The 20,164-nt window shown below is 44.4% G+C and overlaps 1 protein-coding gene across 1 annotated transcript; it reads right to left on the bottom strand.

The window, feature by feature from the left end:
* Nucleotides 1-1,349: 1,349 nt before the first annotated feature.
* LOC124040146 (desumoylating isopeptidase 1-like) lies at nt 1,350-20,146 on the bottom strand. Its single transcript, XM_046357047.1, has 6 exons — nt 19,767-20,146; nt 13,950-13,971; nt 13,661-13,730; nt 13,342-13,451; nt 11,303-11,425; nt 1,350-3,844 (listed from the first exon to the last, which is right to left on the bottom strand). The coding sequence occupies exons 1-6, from the start codon at nt 19,855-19,857 to the stop codon at nt 3,751-3,753; spliced, it is 510 nt and encodes a 169-aa protein (XP_046213003.1). The 5' UTR covers nt 19,858-20,146; the 3' UTR covers nt 1,350-3,750.
* Between the last annotated feature and the right edge of the window lie 18 nt (nt 20,147-20,164).

Here is a 20,164-nt window from a genome sequence, read left to right on the forward strand (position 1 = left end):
ACAATAGTGGACAGAGTAAGGATGGACATTTTGGGGGTATCACAACTTTGACTTAATACCAAATGTGAATTACCGAATATATTAAATCTTGATAATACAATAATAATAACGATATGTATGCTCATAATGACATTAGGTAATAAATGAAAGTATGTAACTTACAAACACAGTCTTGTGTATATAATATTACAATAAATAAACAGATCAAAATAAACAAATAATGGCATCAAAATCACAGACACTTGATATCAGGAAAAAAGTGAATGGCGGTTGGCATAACTCTCGATATGGAGAGTGATTTCCTATGCTGGAACAACATTAGGCTGCACACTGATTGCAAGAAAACAGTACAGAGACTCAACAACATTCCAATCTTTGAAAATGCCTAGATATGGTGCATTCCTGCTAATTTGAAAGGTATAAGTATACCAATTCTGGAAAGATGCAGTTGTTCAGTGTATTACTGTAATATCCTACATACAGACGTGCTCAAATGTGTTGGTGCCCTTACAGCTCATTGAAATAATGCTTCATTCCTCATGAAAAGTGAGTAAATTAAAAGCGGTATACTTGCATGCCGTTGGTATGTCATAGAATAAAGCAAAGAAGCTGTGAAAAGAGATTAATTATTGCTTATTCTACAAAGATATTCTAAAATGGCCTGGACACATGTTGGTACCCCTTAGAAAATAGAATAAATCATTTCATTATAGTGATATTTCAAAGTAATTTGTTTCTTTAATTAGTATCTCCAATCTTGTAAGCAGTCGTCCAGCCTATTTAAATGGAGAAAAGTAGTCACTGTGCTGTTTGGTATCATTGTGTGCACCACACTGAACATGGACCAGAGTAAAGTAGTCACTGTGCTGTTTGGTATCATTGTGGTCACCACACTGAACATGGACCAGAGTAAAGTAGTCACTGTGCTGTTTGGTATCATTGTGGTCACCACACTGAACATGGACCAGAGTAAAGTAGTCACTGTGCTGTTTGGTATCATAAAGTGTCACTGTGCTGTTTGGTCATCCACCACACTGAACATGGACCAGAGTAAAGTAGTCACTGTGCTGTTTGGTATCATTGTGTGCACCACACTGAACATGGACCAGAGTAAAGTAGTCACTGTGCTGTTTGGTATCATTGTGGTCACCACACTGAACATGGACCAGAGTAAAGTAGTCACTGTGCTGTTTGGTATCATTGTGGTCACCACACTGAACATGGACCAGAGTAAAAGTAGTCACTGTGCTGTTTGGTATCATTGTGGTCACCACACTGAACATGGACCAGAGTAAAGTAGTCACTGTGCTGTTTGGTATCATTGTGGTCACCACACTGAACATGGACCAGAGTAAAGTAGTCACTGTGCTGTTTGGTATCATTGTGGTCACCACACTGAACATGGACAAGAGCAAAGTAGTCACTGTGCTGTTTGGTATCATTGTGGTCACCACACTGAACATGGACCAGAGTAAAGCAAAGGAGAGATTTGTCTGATGAGACCAGAAAGAAAATAATAGACAAGCATGGTAAAGGTAAAGGCTACAAGACCATATCCAAGCAGCTTGATGTTCCTGTGACAACAGTCGCAAATATTATTAAGTTTAAGGTCCATGGATCTGTAGCCAAACTCACTGGGCACGTCCAGAAGAGGACAATCGACCCCAGATTGAACAGAAGGAGAGTGCGAATGGTAGAAAAAGAACCAAGAATAACTCCCAAAGAGATACAAGCTGAACTCCAAGGTGACGGTACGTCAGTTTCTGATCGCACCATCTGTCGCTTTTTGAGAGAAAATGGGCTCCATGGAAGTAGACCCAGGAGGACTCCACTTTTGAAAGAAAAACACAAAAAACGGCAGACTGGAATTTTCTAAAATGCATAATGACAAGCCACAATCCTGAGAGAATGTCCTCCAAAACTGGAGCTTTTTGCCAAGTCACATCAGCTCTATGTTCACAGACGAAAACATGAAGCTTTCAAAGAAAATAACAACATACCTACAGTGAAACATGGAGGAGGCTCGGTTATGTTCTGGGGCTTCTTTGCTGCGCCTGGCACAGGGTGCCTTGAATCTGTGCAGGGCACAATGAAATCAAGACTATCAAGGCATTCTGGAGCGAAACATACTGCCCAGTGTCAGAAAGCTCTGTCTCAGGTCATAGGTCCTCCAACAGGATAATGACCCAAAACACACAGCTAAACGCACCTAAGAATGGATAAGAACAAAACATTGGACTATTCTGAAGTGATCTTCTATGAGTCCTGATCGGAATACTATCGAACAACTATGGAAAGAGCTGAGACTTACAGTCTGGAGAAGGCACCCATCAAACCTGAGACAGCTGGAGCAGTTGGCTCAGGAAGAATGGGCCAAACTACCTGTTAACAGGTGCAGAAGTCTCATTGAGAGCTACAGAAAACATTTGATTGCAGTGATTGCCTCTAAAGGTTGTGCAACAAAATGTTAGGTTAAGGGTCCCATCATTTTTGTCGATACTATTTTCATTTGTTTTATTATTTAAAATATTATGTTTAATAAAAAATCTAAAGCAAAGTCTGATTTCTATTAAATATGGAATAAGCAACAGTGGATGCCAATTACTTTTGTCAGTTAAGTTATTTCAGAGAAAATTGTGCATTTGTGGAGGGGTACCAACAAATTTCAGCACGTCTGTACAGGTCACACGAGGTCATAGCTTGATGATCTTGAGTGTGTGTGTGCTTGTGTGTAACAATGTTTTCAAGGGATAAACCTTAACACCAGACAGTTGGAAGTTGATACGAAGATAAGTGAATACGCAAGTTCACAATATCAAGACAAGTGCAAGTCAGAATTTGTAGTTTGTATCACGTCTCCAGCTAAAATCTCAAACGTGGTTTGTTTCTCTTTTCATCTTCTCTATCCCTTCTCTCTACCTCTCTGGAGTGTCAATGCAGTCATGTCATGGTAATTAAAAAAGAACAATGAAAACACTAAAATAGCTTACTTAATTACTTATAACAGGAAGGTAAAAGGACACCCTATCCACCCCTGTGCAGGAAAGAGCTGCAGCTCTGGCTTTAGATAGAAACCTTGCAGCTCCTTAGTTTTACATTCAGCTGATCATGGGCTCCTATGGAGAGTAGAAGAAATATCTATCTTATCATACACTTACTTAAGTTTATAGTGGAAAAGGGGTAAGTTAGGCAGGATCATGTTAAGTCTGGGGAGTGTCAGGCTGGTCTGGGGTAAAAGGTCAGATGCAGCTGTTTTTATCTCAATATCAAATCATTTCTGGGGAACAATTAAGTACCTTAGTGTGATTATTTTAAATGAGTCAAAAAATAGTAAAGAGAATTTCTTAGCAAAGAGAATTTTTCAATAAATAATTTTGCTAGGACTGTCTGGGAGTGGTCTGAGTGGGGAGGGGAAAACTGAAAATGTGCTGATATTGGCAGAGAGTTTTGGAACTCTTTCTTATTGGTCTATTAACTAATTTACCACGTGGTGATGTCAACATGAAAGGCCAAAACGCCATCTCACCAAAATACGCTGAAATTTCCAGCGGTCTTTTCAAACAGCTCCTACTGCACTGGGCCTTTAAGGTATTAAAGAGGTCAGGTTGGGTTAGGTTGCTGCCTGGCCCACTGACTGACTACTGTACATCAGTAAGGAACTTACAAAGGTCCAGAGCTGCAGATCTCCCACCCCCCCACACAGACTGACTGATCGTTTAATATATTACTCTGTGCACCTGTGTTATCGGTCTATCTCTGGCCATAATGTCCATTGAAGGTGTTGCCCCCTTGTGGTGCAATATTGATGGAGTCCAGAAGCGGGCGTAGTGCCTGGCCGAAAGGTCTGCGGGTGACAGAGTGGAACACAGCACAAATTAGAATCCACACAGTGAGTTTGTTTTGAACAAGCTTTCCTTATTTATATGATACATTCCAACAAACTCAATTGAACTTGAAACATACAGTAAGTGCAGTGAGTGTGAGGTGACCTGGGAAGTTATGTGGCATAGAGCAGTAGAGTAGAGTCACTTACATTAGTAGCACACATGGGGACATGTTTTAATAGCCTACGGTCCGGGGAGAAAATGTGCCTTTTATAAACCAATTTCATTTTTACATGACTGGAGACTTCGGCAGAATATTTTTTTATACCACACAAATGATCAACATGTCAGGCTACTTTGACACTGACGAACTGAGATCAATAAAAATGACCTTGACCTGAATCCATCAACAAGCCTAGGCCTAGGTGTGTGGAGACACATTATGTAGGCTACAATATGAAGAAATTATCCTAAAAATGCTTTCCAGTTTCACTGACTCACCCAATGATGAGCAGTTCACTCACTGGTGATGGCCGATGCGCTCGTGCCAAAAGCCTCTCTCTCTCTTTTTGTAAAACAATATTTGGAAGTTGATCTAATATTTTGGTAGCCTTATAGCATAGAGTCTTCACTCTTCAGCAGGAGTAATTTGTTTTCCAACCTGTGTTTTCCCTCGTTTGTATTTGAAATATTGCGAAAGGCCAGTTTTATCTGCATGCTGTTTTTTCACCAACAGATTTGCCTTGCGTTCCCAACTGTAGGCTATTCCTGGTTATTGGGCTACAATCCACAGCTATGCTATTTTGAAAAAAAAGAAGCTATTGATCCTCTGTGGCTAAATTATAGGGCTTCTCGTGGTGTAGTAGGCCATTCTGAATTGTTTATTTTACTTCCGAACAGAGAAGTAATCCTATAATTTTGGCCTATGTATTTCAATTTATCAGGGCGGCTGCAGTTCCTTCAGAACCCTTTGTGTGGCTATGATTCTATAAAGGCAATACATTATGAAGTGCAAGGCTGGAGAGATGCAAGCTCATGTGTATCGGAGCAGAGAGGGAGAGAGATCCTAGAAAGTGAATCTCATTCTAGTTATGTGAGAGATACTGGTGTGCTTCACATAGAGCCATGGCCAAATGTTGATCTCAGTGTTGCGCAAACTATAAGCCTGGGTCACCCCAAATCAACTCTTAGAATATTAGGCCCGGGCTGAAAATCGACTTTTTCACGTAACGTTTTTTTTTGTGCTGGCAGGATAATTAACGAAGAGGCAACTGGAATGAACTCTGATCGCTTTTATTGTAATTTTTACATTGCAAAAAGTGAAAATTATTTTTCAATGCCTCAAGAGGTACCGGAACAACACGGAGAGGTGTCGTATCCTGTTCCGGCTCAAATTAAGCACTGATTAAGTGTAAAATTTGGCACATGCAGTGCATTCGGAAAGTATTCAGACCCCTTAACCTTTTCCACATTTTGTTATGTTACAGCCTTATTCTAAAATCTCATCAATCTACATACAATACCCCATAATGATAAAGTGAAAACAGGTTTTTAGAATTTTGGGTAAATTCATTAAAAAAAATAATTGAAATACCTTATTTAGATAGGTATTCAGATTCTTTGCTATGAGACTCGAAATTGAGCTCTGGTGCATCCTGTTTCCATTGATCATCATTGAGATGTTTCTACAACTTGGGAGTCCACCTGTGGTAAATTTGATTGATTGGACATGATCTAGAAAGGCACACGCCTGTCTATATAAAGGTCCCACAGTTGACAATGCATGTCAGAGCAAAAACCAAGCAATGAGGTCGAAGGAATTGTCCGTAGAGCTCAGAGACAGAATTGTGTTGAGGCACAGATCTGGGGAAGGGTGGCAAAAGATTTCTGCAGCATTGAAGGTCCCTGAGAACACAGTGATCTCCATCATTCTTAAATGGAAGAAGTTTGGAACCACCAAGACTCTTCCAAGGGCTGCCCGGCCAAACTGAGCAATCGAGGGAGAAGGGCCTTGGTCAGGGAGGTGACCAAGAACCCGATGGTCACTTTGACAGAGCTCCAGAGTTCCTCTGTGGAGAGGGGAGAATCTTCCAGAAGGACAACCATCTCTGCAGCACTACACTAATCAGGCCTTTATGGTAGTGGCCAGACGGAAGCCACTCCTCAGTAAAAAGGCACATGACAGCCCTCTTGGAGTTTGCCAGAAGGCACCTAAAGAACTCTTTAGGCTGAATGCCAAGCGTCACGTCTGGAAGAAACCTGGCACCATCCCTACGGTGAATCATGGTGGTGTTAGCATGAACAGAGCTAAGTACAGAGATCCTTGATGAAAACCTGCTCCAGAGCACTAAGGACCCCAGACTGGGGCGAAGGGTGACCTTCCAACAGGACAACAACCTTAAGCGCACAGCCAAGACAACGCAGGAGTGGCTTCAGGAAAAGTCTCTGAATGTCCTTGAGTGGCCCAGCCAGAGCCCGGACTTGAACCCGATCGAACACATCTGGAGAAACCTGAAAATATCTGTGCAATATCTGTGCAACGACGCTCCCCATCCAACCTGACAGAGCTTGAGACGATCTGCAGAGAAGAATGGGAGAAACTCCCCAAATACAGGAGTGCCACGCTTGTAGTGTCATACAGAATAAGACTGGAGGCTGTAATCGCTGCCAAAGGTGCTTCAACAAAGTACTGAGTAAGGTGTAAATGTGTTGATTGTTTATACATTTGCAAAAATATCTAAAAACCTGTTTTTACTTTGTCATTATGGGGTATTGTGTGTAGATTTATGAGGGGGGGAAATTATTTAATCTTTCCTAGAATAAGGCTGTAACATAACAAAATGTGGAAAAAGTAAAAGGGTCAACACCAGGGCTGTCACGCCTTGGTCATTGTATTTTGTGTTTTTGTTATCATTTACATTTAAGTCATTTAGCAGACGCTCTTATCCAGAGCGACTTACAAATTGGTGCATTCACCTTATGACATCGAGTGGAACAGTCACTTTACAATAGTGCATCTAAATCTTAAAGGGGGGGGGGGTGAGAGGGATACTTATCCTATCCTAGGTATTCCTTAAAGAGGTGGGGTTTCAGGTGTCTCCGGAAGGTGGTGATTGACTCCGCTGTCCTGGCGTCGTGAGGGAGTTTGTTCCACCATTGGGGGGGCCAGAGCAGCGAACAGTTTTGACTGGGCTGAGCGGGAGCTGTACTTCCTCAGTGGTAGGGAGGCGAGCAGGCCAGAGGTGGATGAACGCCACCTCTGGCCTGTTTGGGTAGGCCAGGGTGTGACATGGGTTTATATTTTGTGTTTCGTATTGGGGTTTGTATTATTTGGGATCGCGGCTGATTAGGGGTGTGGTATAGGCTTGGCCTCCTGAGGCGATTCTCAATTAGAGTCAGGTGCTTATCGTTGTCTCTGATTGGGAACCGTATTTAGGCAGCCTGAGTTCGCTTTGTATTTCGTGGGTGTTTGTTCCTGTCTCTGTGATGTACTCACCAGATAGGCTGTAATTAGTTTCACGTTCTGTTCTGTTGTTTTTGTAGTTAGTTTCAGTTATTTCATGTACCGCGATTCTTTCATGAAAGTCATGAGTAACCTACACGCTGCATTTCGGTCCGACTCTCTTTTTTCAACAGACGAACGCCGTTACAGAAACACCCACCATTCACGGACCGAGCAGCGTGTAAACTGGCAACGACGTAGACAGCTGGAGCAGAAAAAGGAGGACTAATTATTCGGAGAATGGACATGGGAGGACGTGTTGGATGGTAAAGGTTGTTACACTTGGGAGGAGATATTGGCCGGAAGAGATCGCCTCCCATGAGAACAGGTGGAGGCACTAAGGAGAGCAGAGGCAGCCGGAGATAGGAGCCGACGATACGAGGGAACACGGTTGGCAAGGAAACTTGAAAAGCAGCCCCAAAAAATATTGGGGGGGGGGATTGGAAGGGAGTATGTTTATGCCAGGTAGGAGACCTGCGCAAACTCCCTGTGCTCACCGTTGGGCTAGAGAGACCGGGCAGGCACCGTGTTACGCTATGGAGCGCACAGTGTTTTCAGTGCGGGAGCATAGCCCGGTGCGGCACATACCAGCCCTTCCTATTGGCTGGGCTAGAGTGGGCATCGAGCCAGGTAAGCTTGGGCAGGCTCGGTGCTCAAGAGCTCCAGTGCGCCTGCACGGTCCGGTCTATCCAGAGCCACCTCTACACACCAGTCCTCCGGTAGCAGCTCCCCACACCAGGCTTCCTGTGCGTGTCCTCGATCCAGTACCCCTAGTTCCAGCACCACGCACCAGGCCTCCAGTGCGCCTCGACTGTTCAGCGCAGCCAGCGCTTTTCTCCTCTCCTGCGCTGTCGGAGTCTCCCGCCTGTTTAGCGCAGCCAGAGCCTTTCTCCTCTCCTGCGCTGCCGGAGTCTCCCGTCTGCCCAGCGCCGCCAGTGCTCCCAGTCTGCCCAGCGCCGCCAGTGCTCCCAGTCTGCCCAGCGCCGCCAGTGCTCCCAGTCTGCCCAGCGCCGCCAGTGCTCCCAGTCTGCCCAGCGCCGCCAGTGCTCCCAGTCTGCCCAGCGCCGCCAGTCTGCCCAGCGCCGCCAGTGCCCCCAGTCTGCCCAGCGCCGCCAGTCAGCCCAGTGCCGCCAGACAACCAGTCTCTTCCAGATCTGCCAGACAACCAGTCTCTTCCAGATCTGCCAGACAACCAGTCTCTTCCAGATCTGCCAGACAACCAGTCTCTTCCAGATCCAGTCTCTTCCAGATCTGCCAGACCCAGTCTCTTCCAGATCTGCCAGCCAGATCTGCCAGACCAGTCTCTTCCAGATCTGCAGTCTCTTCCAGATCTGCCAGACAACCAGTCTCTTCCAGATCTGCCAGACAACCAGTCTCTTTCCAGACAACCAGTCTCTTCCAGATCTGCCAGACAACCAGTCTCTTCCAGATCTGCCAGACAACCAGTCTCTTCCAGATCTGCCAGACAACCAGTCTCTTCCAGATCTGCCAGACAACCAGTCTCTTCCAGATCTGCCAGACAACCAGTCTCTTCCAGATCTGCCAGACAACCAGTCTCTTCCAGATCTGCCAGACTTCCTTCCAGATCTGCCAGACAACCAGTCTCTTCCAGATCTGCCAGACAACCAGTCTCTTCCAGATCTGCCAGACAACCAGTCTCTTCCAGATCTGCTAGTCAACCTGAATCTTCCAGTTCCGCCAGCCAGCCAGGATTTACCGGAGCCTACTACCTGCCTGAGCTTCATCTCAGTACTGGGCTTCCTCTCAGTCCCGAGCTTGCCCCTCTGTCCCGAGCTTGCCCCTCTGTCCCGAGCTTGCCCCTCTGTCCCGAGCTTGCCCCTCTGTCCCGAGCTTGCCCCTCTGTCCCGAGCTTGCCCCTCAGTTATGTGGGGATCTGGGTGAGGACTATTAGGCCATGGTCGGCGGAGAGGGTGGATTATCCCAGGACGCGAAGGGGAGGAACTAGGACATTAATGGAGTGGGGTCCACGTCCCGAGCCAGAACCGCCACCATGGACAGACGCCCACCCGGACCCTCCCTATGCTCTTGAGGTGCGTCCGGGAGTCCGCACCTTAGGGGGGAGGTTCTGTCACGCCTTGGTCATTGTATTTTGTGTTTTTGTTATATGTTTGGGTAGGCCAGGGTGTGACATGGGTTTATATGTTGTGTTTCGTATTGGGGTTTGTATTATTTGGGATCGCGGCTGATTAGGGGTGGGGTATAGGCTTGGCTGCCTGAGGCGATTCTCAATTAGAGTCAGGTGCTTATCGTTGTCTCTGATTGGGAACCGTATTTAGGCAGCCTGAGTTCGCTTTGTATTTCGTGGGTGTTTGTTCCTGTCCCTGTGTTGTAGTTACCAGATAGGCTGTAATTAGTTTCACGTTCCGTTCTGTTGTTTTTGTAGTTAGTTTCAGTTATTTCATGTACCGCGATTCTTTCATTAAAGTCATGAGTAACCTACACGCTGCATTTCGGTCCGACTCTCTTCTTTCAACAGACGAACGCCGTTACAAGGGCTGTCCAACCCTGTTCCTGGAGAGCAACCGTCCTGTAGCTACAGTTGAAGTCGGAAGTTTTCATACACTTAGGTTGGAGTCATTAAAACTCGTTTTTCAACCACTCCAGAAATTTCTTGTTGACAAACTACAGTTTTGGTAAGTCGGTTAGGACATCTACTTTGTGCATGACAAGTCATTTTTCCAACAATTGTTTACAGACAGATTATTTCACTTATAATTAATTCACTGTATCACAATTCCAGTGGGTCAGAAGTTTACATACACTAAGATGACTGTGCCTTTAAACAGCTTGGAAAATTCCAGAAAATGATGTCATGGCTTTAGAAGCTTCTGATAAACGATGTCAATTAGCCTGAGTCAATTGGAGGTGCACCTGTGGATGTATTTCAAGGCCTACCTTCACACTCAGTGCCTCTTTGCTTGACATTATGGGAAAATCAAAAGAAATCAGCCAAGACCTCAGAAAAAAATTGCAGACCTCCACAAGTCTGGTTCATCCTTGGGAGCAATTTCCAAACGCCTGAAGGTACCACGTTCGTCTGTACAAACAATAGTATGCAAGTATAAACACCATGGGACCACGCAGCCGTCATACCGCTCACGAAGGAGACGCGTTCTGTCTCCTAGAGATGAATGTACTTTGGTGCGAAAAGTGCAAATCAATCCCAGAACCACAGCAAAGGACCTTGTGAAGATGCTGGAGGAAACAGGTACAAAAGTATCTATATCCACAGTAAAACGAGTCCTATATCGAAATAACCTGAAAGACCGCTCAGCAAGAAAGAAGCCACTGCTCCAAAACCGCCATAAAAAAGCCAGACTATGGTTTGCAACTGCACATGGGGACAAAAATAGTACTTTTTGGAGAAATGTCCTCTGGTCTGATGAAACAAAAATAGAACTGTTTGGCCATAATGACCGTCATTATGTTTGGAGGAAAAAGGGGGAGCCTTGCAAGCCGAAGAACACCATCCCAACCGTGAAGCACACCATCCCAACCGTGAAGCACGGGGGTGGCAGCATCATGTTGTGGGGGTGCTTTGCTGCAGGAAGGACTGGTGCACTTCACAAAATAGATTGCATCCTGAGGTGAGAAAATTGTGGATATATTGAGGCAACATCTCAAGTCATCAGTCAGGAAGTTAAAGCTTGGTCGCAAATGGGTCTTCCAAATGGACAATGACCCCAAGCAGACTTCCAAAGTTGTGGCCAAATGGCTTAAGGATAACAAAGACAAGGTATTGGAGTGGCCAATTGGTAGATATAGGGGGACAGGTAGAGGAGAACCCGCACAAAGGTGTCAGGGCTGGAATTCATACCAATGTCGCTCATGGACAATATGTGCTTGGAAGACTGCAGCACTGTCGTTGTGCCACGCTCCCACACTACACTCTTTATGTTTGACAATAGGTTCTTGTTTCTAGAGAGACGAGGGAGGGAAGAGAAGGGTAACTCACGTGGACAGCACTTCAGCCGGCAGGTCTGTGATGTGGGCAGGGATCTTGCTGCCGGTGAGGAACTGGGCCACTTCGTTACTGAACGTGTTACAGTTCCACTCAAACAGATGGTACTGGTTCCCCCTACAGTGTGTGAGAGAAAGGGGGTGAGTGGGGAGAAAGGCAGTGAATGAGAGAAAGAAGCAAAGATAGGGACAGAGTAAATAGAGAGTGGATACAGTGAGGGAGAGAGAGAGAGAGAGCTAAAAAGATCTCGTCAGTATCCAACTGCACATCTCCATCTATACATACCTACAGTACATACACACAGTGCATTCAGAAAATATTCAGACCCCTTGACTTTTTCCACATAGTTACATTACAGCCTTATTCAAAAATGGATTAAATTGTTTGTTTTTTTCTCTCAATCTACACACAATACCCCATAATGACAAAGCATAAACAGGTTAATTTATTTTGCAAATGTATTAAAAATATACAAATAAAATATCACATTTATCTAAGTATTCAGGCTCTTTACTCAGTACTTTGTTGAAGCACCTTTGGCAGCTATTACAGCCTCGAGTCTTCTTGGGTATGACGCTACAAGCTTGGCACCCCTGTATTTGGGAAGTTTCTCCCATTCTTCTCTGCAGATCCTCTCAAGTGTTTCTGCACAGCTATTTTCAGCTTTCTCCAGATATGTTAGATCGGACTCAAGTCCGAGCTCTGGCTGGGCCACTCAAGGACATTCAGAAACTTTTCCAGAAGTCACTCCTGAGTTGTCTTGGCTGTGCGCTTAGGGTTGTTGTCATGTTGGAAGATGAACCTTCGCGCCAGTCTGATATCCTGAGCACTCTGGAGCAGGTTTTCATCAAGAATCTCTCTGTACTTTGCGCCATTCATCTTTGCCTAGATTCTGACAAGTCTCCCAGTCCCTTCTGCTGAAAAACATCCACACAGCATGATGCTAACACCACCATGCTTCACCGTAGGGATGGTGCCAGGTTTCCTCCAGACGTGACACTTGGCATTCAAGTCAAAGAGTTCAATCTTGCTTTCATTTGACCAGATAATCGTGTTTCTCATGGTCTGAGTTCTTTAGGTGACTTTTGGAAAACACCAAGTGGGCTGTCATGTGCCTTTTACTGAGGAGTTGCTTCCGTCTGGCCACTCTACCATAAAGGTCTGATTGGTAGAGTGCTGCAGAGATAGTTGTGCTTCTGGAAGGTTCTCCCATCTTTACACAGGAACTCTAGAGCTCTGTCAGAGTGACCAGCGAGTTCTTGGTCACCTTCATGACCAACGCCCTTCTCCCCCGATTGCTCAGTTTGGCCTGGCGGCCAGCTCTAGGAAGATTCTTGGTGGTTCCAAACTTCTTCCATTTAAGAATGATGGAGGTCACTCTGTTCTTGGGGACCTTCAACACTTCAGACATTTTTTGGTACCCTTCCCCAGATCTGTGCCTCGACACAATCTTGTCTCTGACCTCTACGGACAATTCCTTCGACCTCATGGCTTGGTTTTTGAGCTGATATGCACTGTGAACTGTGGGACCTTACATAGACAGGTGTGTGCCTTTCCAAATCATTTCCAATCAATCAAATTTACCACAGGTGGACTTCAATCAAGTTGTAGAAACATCTCAAGGATGATCAATGGAAACAGGATGCATCTGAGCTCAACTGCGAGTCTCATAGCGAATGGTCTGAATACTTATTCAGAGGGGTTGGGTTAAGTGCGGAAGACATTTCAGTTGAATACATTCAGTTGGACAACTGACTATGTATCCCCCTTTCCCTTATGTAAATAAGGTATTTCAGTTTTTATTTTTAATAAATTAGCAAATATTTATTTAAACCGGTTTTCACTTTGTCATCATGGGGTATTGTGTGTAGTTTGCTGAGAGAAAAAAAGGGTTTAATCCATTTTAGAATAAGGCTGTAACGTAACAAAATGTGGATAAAGTCAAATGGTCTGAATACTTTCCAAAGGCACTGTATATACATACACACACATATCCCAGTGGAGTTAAGATACACCAGGTGCCTCAGCCTCACCTGTACGTGGACTCTCCCAGTGAAGACAGGTACTCCATAAAGATTTCCTCAGTCACTTCTGTGATGCCCAGGTCTATTATGGAGTTGGGTTCCCCCAGGGACGTCCCACCCTGAAACACTCAACAAACACAAACAGCTTAGTCATGTCCACTGCTTGCTCAGATGTCCTCCAATGGCCCTGTATTTGCAGCTGTTACTTAGCCCCAGGATTTGTTCGAGGATCACAACATCTATGTTTGGTGCAACTCTAACTTATACTTCTGTGGACAACTCAGGTCTAGTTTATTGTAGGAAGGAATAGAATAAAACGTTGTCTTACAGGTGGGCAGTTTGCGATGCCCTCTCCCCCATAGAAGAACTCCTCTCCATGGACAACAATAGCAGTGTGCCTGAGAGGAATATGTTACTGTTTCGTTTCACATAAAGAGGGATTCTCAATTTACAGACTTAAAAACACTGGGGAAAAAATATCCCTATCATGACATTCATGTAGAGAATGCTCAAAATATTTTACAACATCCAGTTATGAAATGATAGGTGAACATAAACTTGACCTTTGTCCTCACAAAAAATAAGAACTTAAATCAAAGAATACATCATTTACTCACCATATTCCATCAAGCTGTTTCCCTGTGAATAGAATAAAATAGTTTATATGTACATTTTGTGAATGAGAGCTAGAAGTAAATAATAAGTTCAGCCCATGGGCCTAAATTGCATCCTCAGTCTTCCCTCATCCCTGCTACAAATAGTCACTTGTATCGAAGTGCCGTGTTTTTAGAGAGTCCCAGCTCTCGCATCACCAAAGATATTTGCTCCTTGTTCCGTGTGGCATCAATTTCCACGGATAATACAACTTCTATTCCAACCAAAGCTTGTATATACAAGGAATAAAAATATAAATGCAACATGTAAAGTGTTGGTACCATGTTTCATGAGCTGAAATAAAAGGTCATACACATTTACCATACTCACAAAAAGCTTATGTCTCTCAAATTTGGTGCACATATTTGTTTTACATCCATGTTAGTGAGCATTTCTCCTTTGCCAAGATAATCCATCCGCCTGACAGGTGTGGCATATCCAGAAACTGATTAAACAGCATGATCATTACACAGGTGCACCTTGTGCTGGGGACAATAAAAGGCCACTCTAAAATGTGCAGTTGTCCCACAACACAATGCCACAGATGTCTAAAGTTGAGGGAACGTGCAATTGACATGATGACTGTAGGTATGTCCACCAAAGCTGTTTCCAGAGAATTACATTTAAATTCCTCTACTATAAGCCGCCTCCAAAGACGTTTTAGAGAATTTGGCAGTACGTCCAACCGGCCTCAGAACCGCAGACCATGTGTAACCACACAAGCCCAGGACCTCCACATCTGGCTTCTTCACCTGCAGGATCGTTAAAGATCAGCCACCCGGACAGCTGATAAAACTGTAGGTTTGCACAACCAAAGAATTTCAGCATTAACTGTCAGAAACTGTCTCAGGGATTCTCATTTGCATGCTAGTTGTCTTCACCAGGGTCTTGACCTGTCTGAAGTTCCGCATCGTAACTGACTTCAGCAGGCAAGTGCTCAACTTCGATGGCCATTGGCACGCTGGAGAAGTGTGCTCTTCACAGATGATTTCGGGTTTCAACTGTACCGGGCAGATGGCAGATGTGTGGGCGAGCGGTTTGCTGATGTTAATGTGAACAGAGTGCCCCATGGTAGTTGTGGGGTTATGGTATGCTACAACAAACAATTGTATTTTATCGATGACAATTTGAATACACAGAGATACCGTGACAAGATGCTGAGGCCCATTGTCGTGCCATTAATCCACTGCCATCACCTCATGTTTCAGCATGATAATGTACGGCCTCATGTCGCAAGGATCTGTACACAATTCCTGGAAGCTGAAAATGTACCAGTTCTTCCATGGCCTGCATTCTCGCTAGAAGTCGCCCACTGAGCATGTGTAGGATGCTCTGGATAGACGTGTACGACAGCGTGTTCCAGTTCCCGCAAATATCCAGCAACTTCACACAGCCATTGAATATGAGTGGGAGGACATTCCACAGGCCACAATCAACAGCCTGATCAACTCTATGCAAAGGAGATCTGTCGCGCTGCATGAGACAAATAGTGGTCACACTAGATACTTAATGGTTTTCTGATCCACGTCCCTACTTTTCTGGGGATGACTTGGCCCACAGAGCGAAGGAAAAGCAGCCAACAAGTGCTCAGCATATGTGGGAACTCCTTAAAAACTGTTGGAAAAGCATTCCAGGTGAAGCTGGTTTTGAGAATGCAAAGAGTGTGCAAAGCTGTCATCAAGGCAAAGGGTGGCTACTTTGAAGAATCTTAAATATAAAATATATTTAGATTTTTTTTAACACTTTTTTGCTTATAAGAAATCCCGCTATGCCCTCAGACGAACCATCAAACAGGCAAAGCATCAATACAGGACTGGGATTGAATCCTACTACACTGCTTCTGACGCTCGTCGGATGTGGCAGGGCTTACAAACTATTACGGACTACAAAGGTAAACCCAGCTGCGAGCTGCCCAATGACGTGAACATACCAGACAAACGAAATGCCTTTCATGCTCGTTTTGAGGCAAGCAACACTGAAGCATGCATGAGAGCACCAGGTGTTCCGCTTTCTGTAGTCGATGTGAGTATGACCTTGAAACAGGTCAACATTCACAAGACCGCAGGGCCAGACAAATTATCAGGACGTGTACTCAGACCATGCATGGAACAATTGGCAAGTGTCTTCACTGACATTTTCAACCTTTCCCAGACCAAATCTGTAATAACTACATGTTTCAAGCAGACCACCATAGTCCCGGTACCCAAGAAAGCAAAGGTAACCTGCCTAAATGACAACCGCCCCGTAGCACTCACGTCGGTAGCCATGAAGTGCTTTGAAAGGCTGGTCATGGCTCACAACACCATCATCCCGGAAACCCTAGACCCACTCGAATGCACGTACCACCCCAACAGATCCACAGATGGCGCAATCTCAATCGCACTCCACACTGCCCTTTCCCACCAGGACAAAGGAACCCCTATGTGATAATGCTGTTCATTGACCATAGTGCCCACAAAGCTCATCACTAAGCTAAGAACACCTCCCTCTGCAACTGGAACTAGCATTTTCCCAACACACCAAGACAGTTGTGAAGAGGGCACAACAAAACCTTTTACGCCTCAGGAAAAGGGGTCCCCAGATCCTCAAAAAGCTTTCCTGCCATCCAGGACCTATATACTAGGCATGTCAGAAGGCCCAAACAAAATTGTCCAAGACACTAGTCACCCAAGTCATAGACTATTCTCTCTGCTACCGCATGGCAAGCGGTATCAGATCGCCAAGTCTAAGCCTCCTTAACAGCCTTAACCCCCAAGCCATGAGACTGCTGAACAATGAATCAAATGGCCACCTGGACTATTTACATTGACCCCCCCCCCCTTTGTTTTTACACTGCTGCTACTCGCTGTTTATTATCTATGCATAATTACTTTTCCCCTACATACATGTACTAATTATCTCGACTAACCTGTACTCCTACACATTGACTCCGTACCAGTGCCCCCTGTATACAGCCTCGTTATTATGTTTTACTTTGGCTTATTTAGTCAATATTTTTTTCATGCTATCCCCAGAAGTGCCCCGAACTGCATTGTTGGTTAAGGCCTTGTAAAGTAAGCATTTCACATTAAGGTTGTATTCGGCAAATGTGACCCAAAATAATTAGTTGTGATTTGACAGAATTTAGAACATGAGCCATTCCATTCTTACAGTATTCTCCCTGCACACGAAGTCAGAACTGTATGATAAATAAAGTGAAATAAGCAGACAATGAAAGCTCTTACAATATTCGATGATGACATTTCTCAAAAACAGTCTATTAGCTAAATGACCGTTCAAAACTGACTTTCCCTAGTCAGAGCTCATTTTTTTCAGAGTTCCCAGATGTCTTGAACTCACTGAAGTCTGAGATTTCCCAGTTCCAATTGTTTTGAATGTGTCATAAGTCATGCTGGATTGACAGCATGGCCAATGTTGAATGTTAATCCTTTTAAGCTTGGAAAAGAGACCCTTAAACCCAGACTTGTACCACACAACCACTCCATTGAATAGCAGGCTAGTGATTGCTTTGCAATACTTGCAGTTAAGCACTGATTCCTTCCAAACCACTCATTGCTGAATTTGTGATTTTCAACTTGTTGTGTAATGTTTATGTCCAATGGCCGATGAACATCGATATGTTTTATTTATAATTTCTCTTCATTTGACAAGGATCGAAAAGTATTTGCCAGTAGATTGCCGACTTGATTCATGATGACGACTGCTATCTTGCTAGCTAAGATTTTGAAAGTATGATATTGACATGATCAGTCCAATTAAAAGGTAGGGTACATATAACGTGATTTGACAATTTTATCTGTGGCCAATGACCAAGCCTTCTTGGATGGGCACTTCTAACGTAACTCTATGGCAGCACCCAAGGGGCTTGAATTTTCAATCTCTCCCTGTAGATTTTGCAGTGACGTAGTGTCCCCATGAGTGACAGAACACTGAGCCAATCACGGTGCAACTAGATAACATTACCAACCCCTACGCTCCGTATATTCCACCGACTCCCCCACCATCACAGAAAGCACTGAGCTAGGCTGAGCTGCCTTACGCTAGAAAGCAAAAAAGAGAACATGTTTGTATGCGGCTTTATTAACTCAATTTTATTTATTTTTACATTGTTTGCAAACTGATATGCGACACATATTAATGCCAAAATAACATGCAAAACAGGCAATTTTTATATATATATCTAAACTCAGTAAAAACAAACATCCCTTTTCAGGATCCTTCACAGATCTTCATTGTAAAGGGTTTAAACACTGTTTCCCATGCATGTTCAAGGAACCATAAACAATTAATGAACATGCACCTGTGGAATGGTCATTAAGACACTTACTGCTTACAGACGGTAGGCAATTAAGGTCACAGTTATGAAAACGTAGGACACTAAAAAAAGAGGCCTTTCTACGGACTCTGAAAAACACCAAAAGAAAGATGCCCAGGGTCCCTGCTCATCTATGCGAATGTGCCTTATGCATGCTGCAAGGAGGCATGAGGACTGCAGATGTGGCCAGGGCAATAAATTGCAATGTCCATACTGTGAGACGCCTAAGACAGCGCTCGAGGGAGAAAGGGCGGCCAGCTGATCATCATCGCAGTGGCAGACCACGTGTAACAATACCTGCACAGGATCGGTACATCCAAACATCACACCTGCGGGACAGGTACAGGATGGCAACAACAACTGCCCAAGTTACACCAGGAATTCACAATCCCTCCATCAGTGCTCAGATTGTCCGCAATAGGCTGAGAGAAGCTGGACTTAGGGTTTGTAGGCCTGTTGTAAGGCAGGTCCTCACCAGACATCACCGGCAACAACGTCACCTATGGGCACAAATCCACCGTCGCTGGACCAGACAGGACTGGCTCATCCTGACATTGGAAATACTGCTTGTTTTGTGTGTGATTTCCTGCAAGACAGGAATGTCAGTGTTTTGCCATGGCCAGCGAAGAGCCCGGATCTCAATCCCATTGAGCACGTCTGGGACCTGTTGGATCGGAGGGTGAGGGCTAGGGCCAGTCCCCCCAGAGATGTTCAGGAACTTGCAGGTGCCTTGGTAGAAGAGTGGGGTAACATCTCACAGCAAGAACTGGCAAATCTGGTGCAGTCTACGAGGAGGAGATGCACTGCAGTACTTAATGCAGCTTGTGACCACACCAGATACTGACTGTTACTTTTGATTTTGACCCCCCCTCCCTTTGTTCAGGGACACATTTATGTTAGTCACACGTCTGTGGAACTTGTTCAGTTTATGTCTCAGTTGTTGAATCTAGTTATGTTCATACAAATATTTACACATGTTACGTTTGCTGAAAATAAACGCAGTTGACAGTGAGAGGACATTTCTTTTTTTGCTGAGTTTATATAGTTTTTTAGGGTTCTGTCCCACCTGCCATAAATTACAGGTCGCCATTGGTCCCTTAAGGTCTTTGTGTAATGTGTTATTGTACCCCCTAGCCCAAAATTCTTGGTATATTCTTTATTTATAAACTGGGTGGTTTGAGCCCTGAATGCTGATTGGCTGACAGCCGTGGTATATCAGAACGTATACCACGGGTATGACAAAACATGTATTTTTACTTCTCTAATTACATTGGTAACTAGTTTATAATAGCAACAAGGTACCTCGGGGGTCTGTGATATATTGGCCATATACCACACCCCCTCATGCCTTATTGCTTAAGCGTACTTGTGTTCCCCGTGTACATTTGTATTGATTTATTATTGTTAATAAAAAAAGAAACATTTACAAAATAGTACAACCAAAGATAACTACCTTGCATCTTACCTAGCATGAGGTGGCTCAGCTGGCGAGCCATTCCGTTAGACAGGTCGTAAACGTACAGTTTAACAGGATACAGGGTGTAATTTTGATCCATTATTCAGCTCGATGTTAAATCAGGTTTTTTAGTGTTGTTTTGTATCCAATGTTTACGAGCTGGCTACAGTAACGTTAGCTCCTTCTGGTTCCGCTTGGCCTAAAATGGCAAAACACAAATCGTCCCGAAATGGCGTATGTTGGGCAAAATAAAAAGGCAGCTGAATTACGACTATCTAATAATTTAGGCAAATTCACGACCATAGTAAGACATCACCTAACAGCTAGCAAGCTAATCAGCTGTTTCTGTGTCCCTGTCGTTTATCACCACTATGGCGCCGCCGATAGAGGGCGGCTTGAGAACTTTA

The sequence above is a fragment of the Oncorhynchus gorbuscha genome, linkage group LG07 (assembly GCF_021184085.1).
Source record: "Oncorhynchus gorbuscha isolate QuinsamMale2020 ecotype Even-year linkage group LG07, OgorEven_v1.0, whole genome shotgun sequence".
Lineage (NCBI taxonomy): Eukaryota > Metazoa > Chordata > Actinopteri > Salmoniformes > Salmonidae > Oncorhynchus > Oncorhynchus gorbuscha.

What these genes read in the sequence shown, in the direction of transcription:
- LOC124040146 (XM_046357047.1), bottom strand. Translation starts at nt 19,857, where the DNA reads ATGGATCAAAATTACACCCTGTATCCTGTTAAACTGTACGTTTACGAC. An exon ending in GCTGAGCCACCTCATGCTAG is followed by an intron (nt 13,972 to 19,766) that starts GTAAGATGCAAG and finishes TTCTATTCACAG; the next exon opens with GGAAACAGCTTGATGGAATA. An exon ending in GCATCGCAAACTGCCCACCT is followed by an intron (nt 13,452 to 13,660) that starts GTAAGACAACGT and finishes TGAGTGTTTCAG; the next exon opens with GGTGGGACGTCCCTGGGGGA.